General features: G+C 40.8%; 1 protein-coding gene across 9 annotated transcripts in view; it reads left to right on the top strand.

Annotated features, from left to right (window-relative positions):
• Positions 1-13,789, top strand: part of Atrnl1 (attractin like 1) — a 604,076-nt gene that overhangs the window by 140,052 nt on the left and 450,235 nt on the right. For all 9 annotated transcript variants that reach the window (XR_008213236.1, XM_052714295.1, XM_052714293.1 and 6 more), the window contains 2 exons: positions 1,445-1,538; positions 10,107-10,159. Coding sequence is in view for 8 of the 9 variants with exons in the window: in XM_052714295.1 (XP_052570255.1) it covers positions 1,445-1,538; positions 10,107-10,159 (147 nt within the window). In the remaining variant the exon portion in view is untranslated. The remainder of the gene's footprint in view (positions 1-1,444; positions 1,539-10,106; positions 10,160-13,789) is intronic.

Raw genomic sequence — 13,789 nt, 5'->3', positions numbered from 1 at the left:
CCCCCCCCCGTGTGTGTGTGTTGTGTGTGTGTGTGTGTGTGTGTGTGTGTGTGTGTGTGTAAACATGCATGTGTATGGGCATCCATGGTGGATGCATGTACATGTTAGTGTGTCCTTGTGGGGGCCAAGATTGGGGTCTTCTTCAGCTCTTGCTCAAATTCATGACTTCATTTGTTTTTACACATACAATTATTTGCTCTTCCATATATATTTAGGACTATATAATGTACTCTGTCCTTATAATGTTACTTGTATGTGTGTGATTTCAGGGCTGACCACTTTGCGTTAGATAAACAGTTGGGGGGCTGTTCCCCAGGGAGACTTTCACCCACTCTCAGCGTTTATTCGTTACCGTTTGTCTAGGCCTGAGACCCACGATGTTCCTTGTGTTGGCTCATCTGCTGGTGTCGCCATCGTTGCTCAGGTCCTGTTTAGGCAGCTGTGTTAGGAAATAATGAAGAGAAAACTGATATTTGTGGCCTACAGCTAAACCAGTCGTGCCATTGGGGAATGCAGTGTTTATTGTTCTGAAGCAGTAATTCTGAGAATAATCTCGGAAGTATAGAAAGACGAGCAGACATTAAGGCAGTATGTGGCTGTACTTTTGGTATTCTTTAAAATAGTAATAATACTAGAAATAATAGCTGTATTTGTTCAGTACTTACACGTTTTAAATATTTTATTTGTTTATTTATTTATTTGGGTTTTTGAGTCAGGGTTTCTCTGTGTAGCCCTGGGTTTCCTAGAACTCACTCTGTAACCCAGGCTGGCCTTGAACTCAGAGATCTGCCTGCCTCTGCCTCCCAAGTGCTGGGATTAAAGTCGAGTGCCACTACTGCTTGGCATTTTAAGTGGTTTAAATAACAATATCTCATTTAATTCTCAAGACTTCTTAGAGCTCAGTACTGTTATTCTCTATTTATAGTTGACGACACCAAATCTGGAGCGTTCCAGTAAATCATCTACAGTTCTATAGTTAGTGGTTGGAGATGCGCTTGAAGTTAAGTCACTGCACTCCAAAGCTCTTGCTTTTAAAATTTTACCTAGTTTTGTTTGGATCCAATCACCTCCCCAAAGCCACATCTCCTTGCTGTAGCCAAGGGTAATGTTGACGTCTGGCCTCCTGCCTTCAGCTTCCACATGAGGGGACTGGAGTGTGCACCACGCGTCTTCCGTGTGCTGGGACTGGAGGTGTGCATCGCTACACCTGCTTTCTTTTTGAACACTTGCTTCATGAACTTGATGTATCAGATCACAAACAAGCACAAAGGAGAATCAGAGAACTACTTAGGTGCATGGTAGATGCAGGATACTCCTTGAGATTGTGAAGAGTTTTGCAAAGTTTTCACATTAAGTGAAGAAATAGCTTTTATGACATGAGGAAATAGCCTCATAAAATAAGATACTAATAATACTTAATACTATGTTATTTTTTGACTTACAGCTTGCACGTGCAGTGGCCATGCAAATATTTGTCATCTGCACACAGGGAAATGTTTCTGCACAACAAAAGGAATAAAAGGTGACCAATGCCAATTGTAAGTGCAAAGAATTATATTTGGAACTTTTATGGATTTTGTGCTCTAAGACTAATTTTTATGTTTTAAATTTGAATGTTAGCATTACGTTAGTTAAGCTTACATTATTGTAAGATATTTTCATTTACATATTATAAAATCTTTTGAAAAAATAAATGTGTAAAGATGACAGTTTCCTAGAGCCTTAGAGGAGAGAGCCTGTAGAGCCAGCTGACGGGGGGTGGGGGTGGTGGGGGGTGGGGGTGGGTACACGGCACCACCCCTGACATGTATGCGGGTTCCAGGGTCCACCCTCGCGTCACTAGCCCACCAGCCTTCCTTTTCTCTAGAGCATTCCTTACACAGGAACCCAATATCTTACTCTCAGTATTTCGTGAGTGACTTTCTAATATCATTTAATTATTCTTAATATTTATTACCTTCTAGATGTGACTTTAAAAGGCAATACAAGCCGGGCGGTGGTGGCGCACGCCTTTAATCCCAGCACTCGGGGAGGCAGAGCCAGGTGGATCTCTGTGAGTTCGAGGCCAGCCTGGGCTACCAAGCGAGTCCCAGGAAAGGCGCAAAGCTACACAGAGAAACCCTGTCTCGAAAAACGGAAAAAAAAAAAAAAAAAAAAAAAAAAAGGCAATACATTTAAATTATTTTTCTTTCTTTAACTTTTTAATGTACATTATATTAAAATCAGATTTGTATGATTCCTTATTAACTAGTTACAAGCACATGCTTATTTTTCATGAATATTATATGAGAAAAACTATGTTTTCATTATATTAATTATGTAATTATCAGGGAAAAATTTAGTAAAAAATTCTCTAAATTATAAGTAAAATTTTTATCTAAAGACTCTCTTAAATGCAGAAAATAATATTTGCTTATTTTTACTTGATATCTTTGATTATCATAGACTTTCAAGTTCAGAGAAGCTTGTATTGCCAGTTATTCTCTTATCTGTAATCCCTACAGGTAAGAGTCAAAGCCTGATAGACCTTGTATTAGTTCCTGTCAGGCAGGCCACTTAGGCTTATGAGCAATGAGCTAAGCCAGAGGTTTACCCTCTGGTAGGATGGTGCCTCTGGTATTTTGTAACAGTAATGTTTGTTTTCTAAGTAGATCCAGCTTTATTGTCATGAGACTAGTGAGTCTGCACAGACCCATGCTTAGAAGAGTTCAAGGCTACGACATGACCATCTTAATTTTGTAAACAGAAACCCTAACTTTATTTACACTTTACAGCATTCTCATCCACTCCCTCAGATTATACGCCAGCTCATAAGCATCACTATTTCACTACAGCAGTGAAGATAACATCTGTAGATCCCGGTTATGCCAGTGTAGACAAAAGCAAAATGTTAGTTGCAACTATGATTGTGAATTGGAAATAATGAGTACAGTTTTTCATAAGTGACTTAACTTCTTTTGTAATTGGCATTTTAGGAACAAGCTTTTGTTCTTAGACAAAAGCCAGCAATATTTTTGTTTACTTATGAGCTGATAAGCTCAGCTAAATACAGGTAACAGGTCAAGCATACACATTTTATCTAAAATACAGTTTTGAATGATAAAAATATATTTTGCCTATGATCTAATTTATGTATTTTTCTAAAGAGGCATAGGAATACCAATTTGTAAAGAATACTTTGTAGATAGTATATATAGATATGATTCTGTTCAATACTTTTTTTGGAATGCAAGTGTTTTTATTTAATTTTTTATAAATTGAAATTAGATTCTTCTCTCATATGATAATCCCCTCCCTCCATTCCTTCCAGCTCTCCCCACCTCCTCCTTTCCCAGATACTCACCCTCTATCTCGTCTTTACAAAAGAGCAGGCCTCCAAGAGACAACAACCAAACATGACAAAGTAAGATCCATTAAGACAAGGCAAAGCCCTCACATAGAGGCTGGGCAGTGCAACCCAATAGGAGGAAAAGAGTTTCAAGAGCGGGCTGGAGAGATGGCTCAGAGGTTAAGAGCACTGACTGCTCTTCCAGTGGTCCTGAGTTCAATTCCCAGCACCCACATGGTGGCTCACAACCATCTGTAATGAGATCTGGTGCCCTCTTCTGGCCTGCAGGAAAAGAGTTTCAAGAGCAAGCCAAAGAGTCAGAGACACACTGTTACCATTGTTAGGAGTCCCACAAAACCTCCGGGCTAACAGCCATAGCATACACACACAGGACCTGGTGCAGACCCTGGCAGGCCCCGTGCTTACCGCTTCATTTTCTGGGAGCTCATATGAGCCCTGCGTAGTTGATTCAGAGGGACATGTTCTCCTGTGTCCTCCATTCCCTCTGACTCCTACCATCTTTCCTTCCCTTCTTCTGTGGGATTCCCTCTTCTCTGAGGGGAGGGACCCAATGGAGACCTCCAATTTAGACTTTCCACATGATGTCTGGCGGTGGGTCTCTGCATTCGCTCCCATCTGCTGCTGGAGGAAGCCTCTTGATGACTGGACAAGGCACTGATCTATGAGTGTATCACAATATTATTAGGAACCATTTCATTGATTTTTTTTTTTTTTTTCTTTTTCAGCCAGTTGTGTTTTGTTCTGCCCTAGGTCTCTGGGCTATCCAGTCTCTGGATCCTGGACATCCAGGAATTATAGGGCATGGGCTCCCTCTTGTGGCCTGGGCTGCAATTTAAACAAGGCATTTGTTGGCCACTCCCACAAGTGCTGTACCACCATTGCCCCAACACATCTTTCAGGCTGGACAGATTGTAGGTCAAGGGTTTGTGGCAGGGTTGGTGTCCAGGTTTCTCTTTCAGTAGCTGGCAGAGTACCTTCCCATGCCAAAGGGACTAGAATGTTGGGGTGAAGGCTCCAAGCAGGCACCAAATCGATTTTTCTATGTTCAGTGAGCTAAGAGAATGTTGTCCTTGGCAGTGGGGCCCTGCTTTCAGTCTTTTGAGAGCGACCTTTTGTCCTAGCATCAGCCTGTGTTGTTTAGGGATCCCTAGAGGACTTCCTTGGCCAACAAATGAACCGAATACCACCCGAAGCCACCACAGGAAGCCTTGTTTGGCTATAAAAGATGGCCAGTTTAGACTCCATATCCTCTATTACTAGGAATCCTCATTAGAGTCACTTTCATAGATTCCAGGAAATTTCTTCTGTACTAGGTTTCTACATCACCCCCAAATGCCCTGCAATTCCAGCTGTCTCCCCACATTCTCTCCCTCTATGGCTCCACCACCTGATCCCTCCCACTTCTTTCCCCATCTGCCCCCAGCCCACCTGCAATATCTATTTACCTTTCCCAGGGAGGTCTATGGGTTTCCCCTAGAGCCCTCTTTTTTACTCAACCTCTCTGGGTCAGTGGATTGTAGCTTGATTATCATTTACCTAACATCTAATATCTATTTATAAGTAAATACATATGTGTTTGTCTTTCTGGGTCTGGCTTATCTGACTAAGGATGAATTTTTTTTTTTTTTAAGACAGGGTTTCTCTGTGTAGTTTTGGTGCCTGTCCTGGATCTCACTCTGTAGATCAGGCTGGCCTTGAACTCACAGAGATCCTCTTGGCTCTGCCTCCTGAGTGCTGGGATTAAAGGTGTGCGTCACCGCCACCTGGTAGGATGATTTTTTTTTTTCTAGTTGCATCCATTTGCCTGCAGAGTTCATGATTTCATTGTTTTTTAAACATCTGAGTAATACTCCATTGTCTAAACATACCGCATTTTCTTTATCCATTCTCCAGTTGAGGGGCATCTAGGTTGTTTCCAGTTTCTGCCTATGATGAATAAAGCTGCAACGAACATAGTTGAGCAAGTGGCCTTGTGGTGGGATGGAGTGTCCTTTGGGTGTATGCCTGAGTGAGATAGCTGGGTCCTGAGGGAGATTGATTCCTAATTTCCTGAGGAACTCCCGTATTGATTTCCATAATGGCTGAACAAGTTTGCACTCCCACCAGCAATGGAGGAGTGGTTTACCTTGCTCCACATTCTCACCAATGTGAGCTGTCACTTGTGTTACTGATCTTAGCCATTCTGACAGGTGTAAGCTAAAATCTCACAGTAGTTTTGATTTTCATTTCCCAACTCAAAAAAATCAGTAGCCCTCCTATATAAAAATGGCAAATTGATTTAGAAATCAGGGAAACAACACCCTCACAATAGCCCCAAATAATATAAAATATCGTGGGGTAACTAACCAAGCAAGTGAAAGACATGTATGATAAAATCTTCAAGTCTTTGAAGAAAGAAATTGAATACATCAGAAGATGGAAAGATCTCCCATGCTCTTGGATTGGTAGGATTGACATAGTAAAAATGACCACCCTACTGTTCTGGTGGAAGTGCCACCTCAGCCCCTGGCATCTGTGTACCCAAAGAGTCTGGAGTGTTCTGGTGGAAGCTCCACCTCAACTCCCCTCCTCCATCTCTCTCCCCAAATCCACCACCTCAAAGCCTGCCAATCAGCAGCCCCTCCCCTGGAGCTGCCCTCACATTCCAGACCCCTACCCCCTAAAAGCCCACCAAAAGCCAGCCCTTCCCTGAGGCTGCTCAAGACCACACCTACAGGGTACTTAAGACCTGGTAGCCATATTTGCCAGGTGACCCTTCCTCTGTGACTCTTCCCATGTGACTCTTCCCCCTGTGACCCTTCCCCTGCCTTCCCAAGGGTCATCTAGGATTGCTTTGCTCATTAAACCTTTATTTATTAATTCGGCTTGATTTAGCTTATTATATCAGTGGCAGCGGGAACCCAGCAACCTGGGATTTAAAACTTACCACCTACTAAAAGCAATCTGCAGATTCAATGTAATCCCCATCAAAATTCCAACACAATTCCTTACAACCATTGAAAGGACAATTTTCAACTTTGTATGGAAAAACAAAAAACCTAGGATAGCTAAAACAGTCCTGAACAATATAAGAACTGCTGGAGACATCTCTATCCCTGATTGCATGTTGTACTACAGAGCTATAATAATAAAACCAACATTGTATTGGCATAAAAACACACATTGATCAATGGAATAAAATTGAAGATTCTAACATAAATCCACACACCTATGGACATTTGATTTTTGATAAAGAAGCCAGAATTACACACTGGAAAAAGAAAGCATCCTCAACAAATGATGCTGGCATAACTGGATGTTGATATGTAGAAGAATGCATGTACATACATATTTGTCACCCTGCACAAACTCAAGTCCAAGTGGCTCAATTACTTCAACATAAAACCAGATACACTGAACCTAACAGAAGAGAAAGTGAGGAATAGCCTTGAACTCACTTACACAGGAGACAATTTCCTGAACAGAACACTGATAGTGTAGACACTAAGATTAAGAATTAATAAATGGGATCTCATGACACTGCAAAGCTCCCACATGGCAAAGGACACCATCAGTCAGCCAGAGCAGCAGTCTTCAGAATGGGAAAAGATCGTTATCAACTCCATATCCAATAGAGGACTAATATCCAAAATATATAAAGAACTCAAGAAATTGGATATCAAAAAACCAAATAATCCAATTAAAAATGGGGTACAGATCAAAACAGAATTCTCAATAGAGGACTCTCAAATGGCTGTTCAGTACATTTTTAACTTTTGAATGGGGATAATAAAGATAAGGTCATCATTTTGAGAACAATTATTTGCTATATAGTGGTTATATTGGAAGATGCTTTTATTGGGAAGCAGAGATAGTTATTTAAATAAGCAAACTGATTAAATTAGTGTGTGGTCTTAGTAAGTAAAATTGATATAAGTTTTCGCTAAAGTACCTTTCATGCTTTAGTATTATACTCATCACAGTAAAACACACAGTTTTCTTGTATTTAATGATCTAAAATAACCAAGAATCATTTCTTCTAAGGACAAATTTATTTGAATGAGAGCTTCCAGGACCCATTGCATCAATATCAAAATGCTCAGTAGATGTATTAATTGTTCTTTATGACTTTGGAGAAGGGACTCGCTGAGACTGAAGAAGGTCTGAGCACAGTCTGCCTGGGTTGGACTTGAGTGAGTAAATAAAGTAATGTTTTTCTGAATAAAGAAGACAGTGGGTAGAGTGGAAGTAGCACCAGGATCAACAAAGACATAAAAACGAACATGGTCCTAGCATTTCCAGTGTCTGCTCATGGATGCGGAGATGGAGAGAATATTGTCCTCCCCCATTAACTGACTAAAGAAAGAAAAGCCTCGTTAAAACACAAGTCTTTGTAAATTGGTTAAAGAAAGGAAAGCTTTGTAAAATACAAATCCTTGAGTTAATTGAAACTCAAACCACAGGTAAATGATGATAAAAGAAAGAAATAAAAGAAAGAAGAGGCAAGATCCTGCAGACAGACGTGCAGCAGCAATTTCGGTTTCCGTGGGATGAATTAGATAGACTAGTGGATAGGCTGGTAGAGGTTCTTTTTTTCACTCTTGATGGTTTGGAGCTTTGAGAGCAGTAGGAATTGATAGAATTTGTGATGGCCTCCTTTCGAGATACCCTCAAACCTCCTATATTGATCCTACAGGTTTCTAACAGGATAAAGCAGAGATGATTAAAATTTTTTTTTTCCTCTTTAAAGACAGGCAGGCTGTCACTGTGTAGCCCTGGCTGGCCTGGAACTCAGTGTGTAGACCAGACTAGTTTAGAACTCACAGAGACTCTGTGTTCTGACTTCCTCCGTGTGGAGAGTAAAGGCGTGAGCTTCCACACTCAGCTTGAAAGTGGGAAAGATTTGAAGGCAGCATTCGATGTGCTGTAAGCTGTGGAAGTGATGACAGCCTTGTTGGGCAAAGCATGAATATTGTGATTAAAATATGTATATCTTGCTCCCAACTTCAAATGAATGATGGATGAAGTAGCCAACTAACAAAACATAAAACAATCTGTTTAAATGGATACAAAGTGGTCCTGTTGTCATGGTAATGACAGTTGTCAGCCCAACCTTTTCCCAAGATAATTGGTACTGAAAAATGGTAACTTTAAAACAGAAGTAACTGTTGAACTCAAGAGACAATTCTCTGTAGAAGAAATACAGACAGCCAATAAACACTTTGCAAAGCATTAGCCTCCTTAGCCCCAGGAAAATGGAAGAGTCCAGCTCACTGCAGTCAGTGTGGCTGTCATCAGAGAAACTCATGATGACAAATGCTGGCAAGGGTATGGAGAAAAAGGAGCCCTTATTAGCTGCTGGTGGGAGTGTAAACTTGTGTAGCCATGAAGGAAATTGGTAAGGAAGTTCCTCATGAAACTACCATTAGAGCTGTCGTATAGCCCAGCTGGTCTCTTCTTGGGTGTGTGCTTGAAGGACTAAGTTACTCAACCTGCCACATGGAAGTACACTATTCACAACTCTAGGAAATGGAACAGTCCAGATGAGTGGATAAATAAAGTGACACATGTACACAATGGAATTTTATGCAGTCATAAAAAACAATGAAATCACAGCATTTTAAGGAAAATAGATACAACTAGAAATCATTATGTCCAGTGAAATAAGCCAGACTCAAAAAGACAAAATTTCCTTGGACTATCTTATGTGTGGTACCTAAATTTTAAATTATATGTATGTGTGTATATTTATATGTCAAGTATAAGGTTATTAGTTTTCTTGATGATTTCAAAGCTAGTTAGTCATTTCTTCCCAAGTGCAACCAGGTGATGGAAGATTGTTAATGCCAAAACGGGTGGTTAGTACTCAGCCCGAGAGGGGAGAGAACAGTTCCAGAGTCATTCAAGGATTGAACTGAGGTTGTCGGGCTGCCCACAGTGCCAGGTTGCAGGCCCAGGGGAGGGGCTGTCCTTTGTTTTCTGCTTTGTCGTTGAGGCTGTCTGCTGTCACTCCCTGTGAACGATCTTCTATTGAGGTGACCCCACCCTAGGTACTTGCTGTTCACAGCAGCTCTAGACAAGGAACGTCATGATGAGAGTTCACCATTGGATGACTGTCAGTTGGCACTAAATGCCAAGATTCCGATGGGAACGTGATCTCACAGCATGTGTGAGCACATGTAATGGATGTGCCATGGCCCAGGCCATTATGGGTGGGGTCACCCCTTGATGGTGGTCCTGGTTTCTATAAGGGAGCAGACTGAGCAAGCCAGGGGAAGCAAGCCAGTAAGCAGCACCCCTCCATGGCCTCTTCATCAGCTTTTGCCTCCAGGTTCTAGTCCTGCTTGAGTTCCTGTCCTGACTTCCTTCCATGATGAATAGGGAACTGAAAGTGTAAGCCAAATAAACCCTTTCCTCCCCAAGTTGCTTTGGTCATGGTGTTTAGTCATAGCAACTAAGACCGTCAGCCACTTTGACATGGCTGTTGATGTCCTTGTTCAACTCATATTGAGCAGTCATTTTGATGACTTTATGGGCGAAGCAGTGGACATTAGCAGGAGACTCCCCTGCTTACAGCTGCTCTGGTCAGTCCGTTAGAAGCTGTCGTGTGTGCTGCTGTTCTTATCTTTCACACACGTTTTCTATTCACTCATGCTTATTTATCCTTAGGATTTCTGCAGTCAATTATTTTGGGAGTTTATTTTTAAAAATTCAATATATGTTATAGTTTTAATATATTTACATTATTTAGTAGTAAATAATTTTCATGTTTTTACAGATGTGACTCTGAAAATCGCTATGTTGGTAATCCACTTCGGGGGACATGCTATTGTAAGTATTTGTGTGTTTTCATTTATAGTAATTGATTTATATTGTTAGTTTCAGGTAAATGAATAGCTATGGTTTCATTACTATTTTAGTTACTTTGTTCCACATATTTTATTTTATTTAAAAATTTTTTGAGATTATAATTACAAAATTTTTATCCTTTATATTTTTTAAATTTTATACTTCCATAATCTTTTGCTATGAAAGGTAATCTGTATTTGCAATATTCTCTTAACAGTGTTTGGTGTATTTTTTCTACTCTAACTAGTAAAATAAATATAAATAAATTAAAATTGTTCATATCCTGAATGTGAACAAAAGCTGGGGTTCAAATAAACTTCTATAATTTTAATGTATTTTTAAAATTTTGAAGAAATAAAATTTTATGATAGACTTTTTACAAGGAACAGTTTTGATCTTTCTCCAAATCTGCACTGGTTTTCTGTCAGCAGTTACTGCATTTGATTGTTTAGCTTTACACAGTCAGGTGAATTATTTCCAAAATGGTTGTATTGTCAGGTTCTTGCCGTGGATCTATTGAGATTTTCAGTTCTTCCGTATCTCTCAACATGACTTTACAGTTAGCTTTTTTAATCCTAGCTCTTCTGGTAGTTTTGTAATGAAATCTAATTGTTTTTTTTTTTTTATTCATTACTAACAATATCGATAATCTTTTTTAAATAATTTATTTATTTTTATTTTATACACATTGGTGTTTGCCTGCATGTATGTCTATGTGAGGGTGTCAGATACCCTGGAACAGGAGATACAGACAGTTGTGAGCTGCCATGTTGGTGCTGGGAATTGAATCCGGGTTCTCTAGAAGAATAGCCAGTGCTCTTAACTGCTGAGCCACCTCTTCAGCCCCCAATATTGACAATCTTTTAACACATAAATGTCATATGTATGTTACTTGTTGAAGTGCTTAACATTTTTCTTTTTTTTTAATTAAGAGATTTTCTATTCATTTTACATATCAACCACAGATTCCCCTGTCCTCCCTCCTCCCACTCCCCAGCCTTTCCCCACAATCTACCTCCCATTCCCACCTCCTCCAAGGCAAGGTCTCCCATGGGGAGTCAGCAGAGCCTGGTCCATTCAGTTGAGGCAGGTCCAAGCCCCTCCTCACTGCACCAAGTGCCCCACTGTAGACACTAGGCTCCAAAAAGCCCGCTCATGCACTAGGAACAGGTCCTGATCCCACTGCCTGAGGGCCTTCCAAACAGTTCAAGCTAAACAACTGTCTCGACTATTAACATTTTTTTCTTAATGATTTATTTTCGTGATTGTTTTATTTTCTTTCTGTTGCTGTGTCAAACACCATGACCAAAAGCAGCTTGGGGAGGGAAGGGTTTATCTCAGCTCACAGCTCTCAGGCCACACTGAGGGAAGTCAGGGCAGCAGCTCAGGACAGGAACCTGGAGGCAGGAACTGAAGCAGAGCCCGTGGAGGAGGCTGCTCACTGCTTGCTCTCTACAGGGCTTGCGCAGTCTGCCTTTTATACAACCCTGGATCAGTGCTGCAGGTGGCACCGCCCACAGTGGGTGGGGCACTCTCATGTCAATCATTCATCAAGAAAGGCCCCACAGACTTGCCAAAGAGCCAGTCTAATGGAGGCATTTTCTCAGTTGAGGGTTCTTCTTCCCAGAAGACTTTAGCTAGTGTCAAGTTTACCAAAACCAAACAAACATGCCAGCAAGCAAACCAACTACCAGGACAATGGTATTTTGTTTTAAACGTCCATTATTCTACATAGAAGTCCTGTAGCACATGTTTAGTTGGCAAACATTATTTCTTAGTTTATGATTTGTCTAAATCCCTTTTAAAGCACGTGCCACCATGTCTGGATATGTCTTACTCCTTTAAAAAGTAGTTTTCTCAAAAGGTACCTTTTTTTTTCCCCTGGAGCTGAGGACCGAACCCAGGGCCTTGTGCTTGCTAGGCAAGCGCTCTACCACTGAGCTAAATCCCCAACCCCTAGAAAGGTAACTTTTTTGTAAATTTTTTTTTCATACAATATATTTTGATTATGCTTTCCTGTCTCCAGCTCCTTCTGTCCCTACCTCCCTACCTCCCCAACTTCATGTTAGTTCCCTTTTCTCTCAAAAAATACCAAAACAAACCCAAAATCAAAACAAAGAACAAAAACAATAAGACAAAGAAAAAAAAACCATCCAAAACAAAAAGCCCCCAACAAAAAACAAGAGGCATTTGTTTTATGTCTTCAAAACTACTCCGGAGCAGGCTCCAGGGTATGATTGAGATGCTGTGTTTCCACCTACTCCAGGGCAGGCTCCAGGGTGTGGTTGAGATGCCCAGTGACACTCCACTGGAGAAAATGATTTTCCTTTCCCAACTGGTATCAATTACAGCGTGGTGGGACTTTGTGTCCACTTCCCCTGCTCAGTGCTGGGGTTTTAAAACAACATTGAGATTTTATCTCAACACCAGTCAGAATGGCCAGGATTAACAATGGCAGCACATGCTCTTGATGGTGGGTAGGGGCACTTATTTGTTGCTGGTAGAAGTGTGCAAACTGGTACAGCCACTGTGGAAATCAGTGGAGGTTCCTCAGGAAGCTGATAATCCATCTACACCAAGATCCAGCTGTACCACTTTTGGGCATATACCCCAAAGGACCTTACTACAGGGACACTTTATCATTCTTGTTCAGTGCAGCTCTGCTCATAATGGCCGTTGAAAGCAGCCTAGATGTCCATCACCTGAAGAATGGATAATGAAAATGTGATGCATTTACCCGATGGGATGTTATTCAGCTGTTAAGAATAATTAAAGTTTCAAGTAAATGGATAGAGCTTGGAACAATCATCCCAAGTGAGGTAATCCAGACCAGGAAAGACAAATTCAGCATGTTCAAGCCAGATGAAAGGCAGTTTTGAATTGAAATGTACTTCTACTTACAAATTTGGATTTCTGAGACGTCTATAAAAACACTTCTTTGGGATTTTGCTGAGTTTATAGGTGAATTTGGGAGAATTTACATTTTAACTATAGTAAGTCTTTTTACTTATGGAAATGGCATCTTTTTCTTTTTAAATTTTCTTTCATTTACCTTAGAGATATTTTATGGTTTTAATTGTGTCTTTCTTTCTTTCTTTCTTTCTTTCTTTCTTTCTTTCTTTCTTTCTTTCTTTCTTTCTTTCTTTCTTTCTTTCTTTCTCTCTCTCTCTCTCTCTCTCTCTCTCTCTCTCTCTCTCTCTCTTTCTCTCTCTTTCTTTCGTTCTGTCTGTCTGTCTGATTTACCCCTGTGCTGGCTAGTTTTATGTCTACTCCACACAAGCTAGAGCCAACTGACAGATAGGTGGGAGTCTCAATTGAGGAAGTGCCTCCTTTAGATTGTGCTGCAGGCAAGCTTGTAGGGCTTTTCCTTAATTAGTACTCTGTGGTGGAGCATCCAGGCCATTGTGGATGCAACCACCCTTGGACTGTGGTCTTGGGTTCTATAAGAAAGCAGGCTGAGCATACCAGAGCCAGTAAGCAGCTCCCCTCCATGGTCTCTGCATCAGCTCCTGCCTCCAAGATCCTGCTGTTCTGAAATCCTTCTTCCATAGTGGACTACAATGTGAAAGTGTAAGCAGAATAAACCCTTTGCTCCTCGAGCTGCTTTTGGTC

This window comes from Peromyscus californicus, unplaced genomic scaffold (genome assembly GCF_007827085.1).
Source record: "Peromyscus californicus insignis strain IS unplaced genomic scaffold, ASM782708v3 Scaffold_4__1_contigs__length_199733344, whole genome shotgun sequence".
Lineage (NCBI taxonomy): Eukaryota > Metazoa > Chordata > Mammalia > Rodentia > Cricetidae > Peromyscus > Peromyscus californicus.
This window is presented reverse-complemented; position numbering and strand designations above follow the sequence as displayed.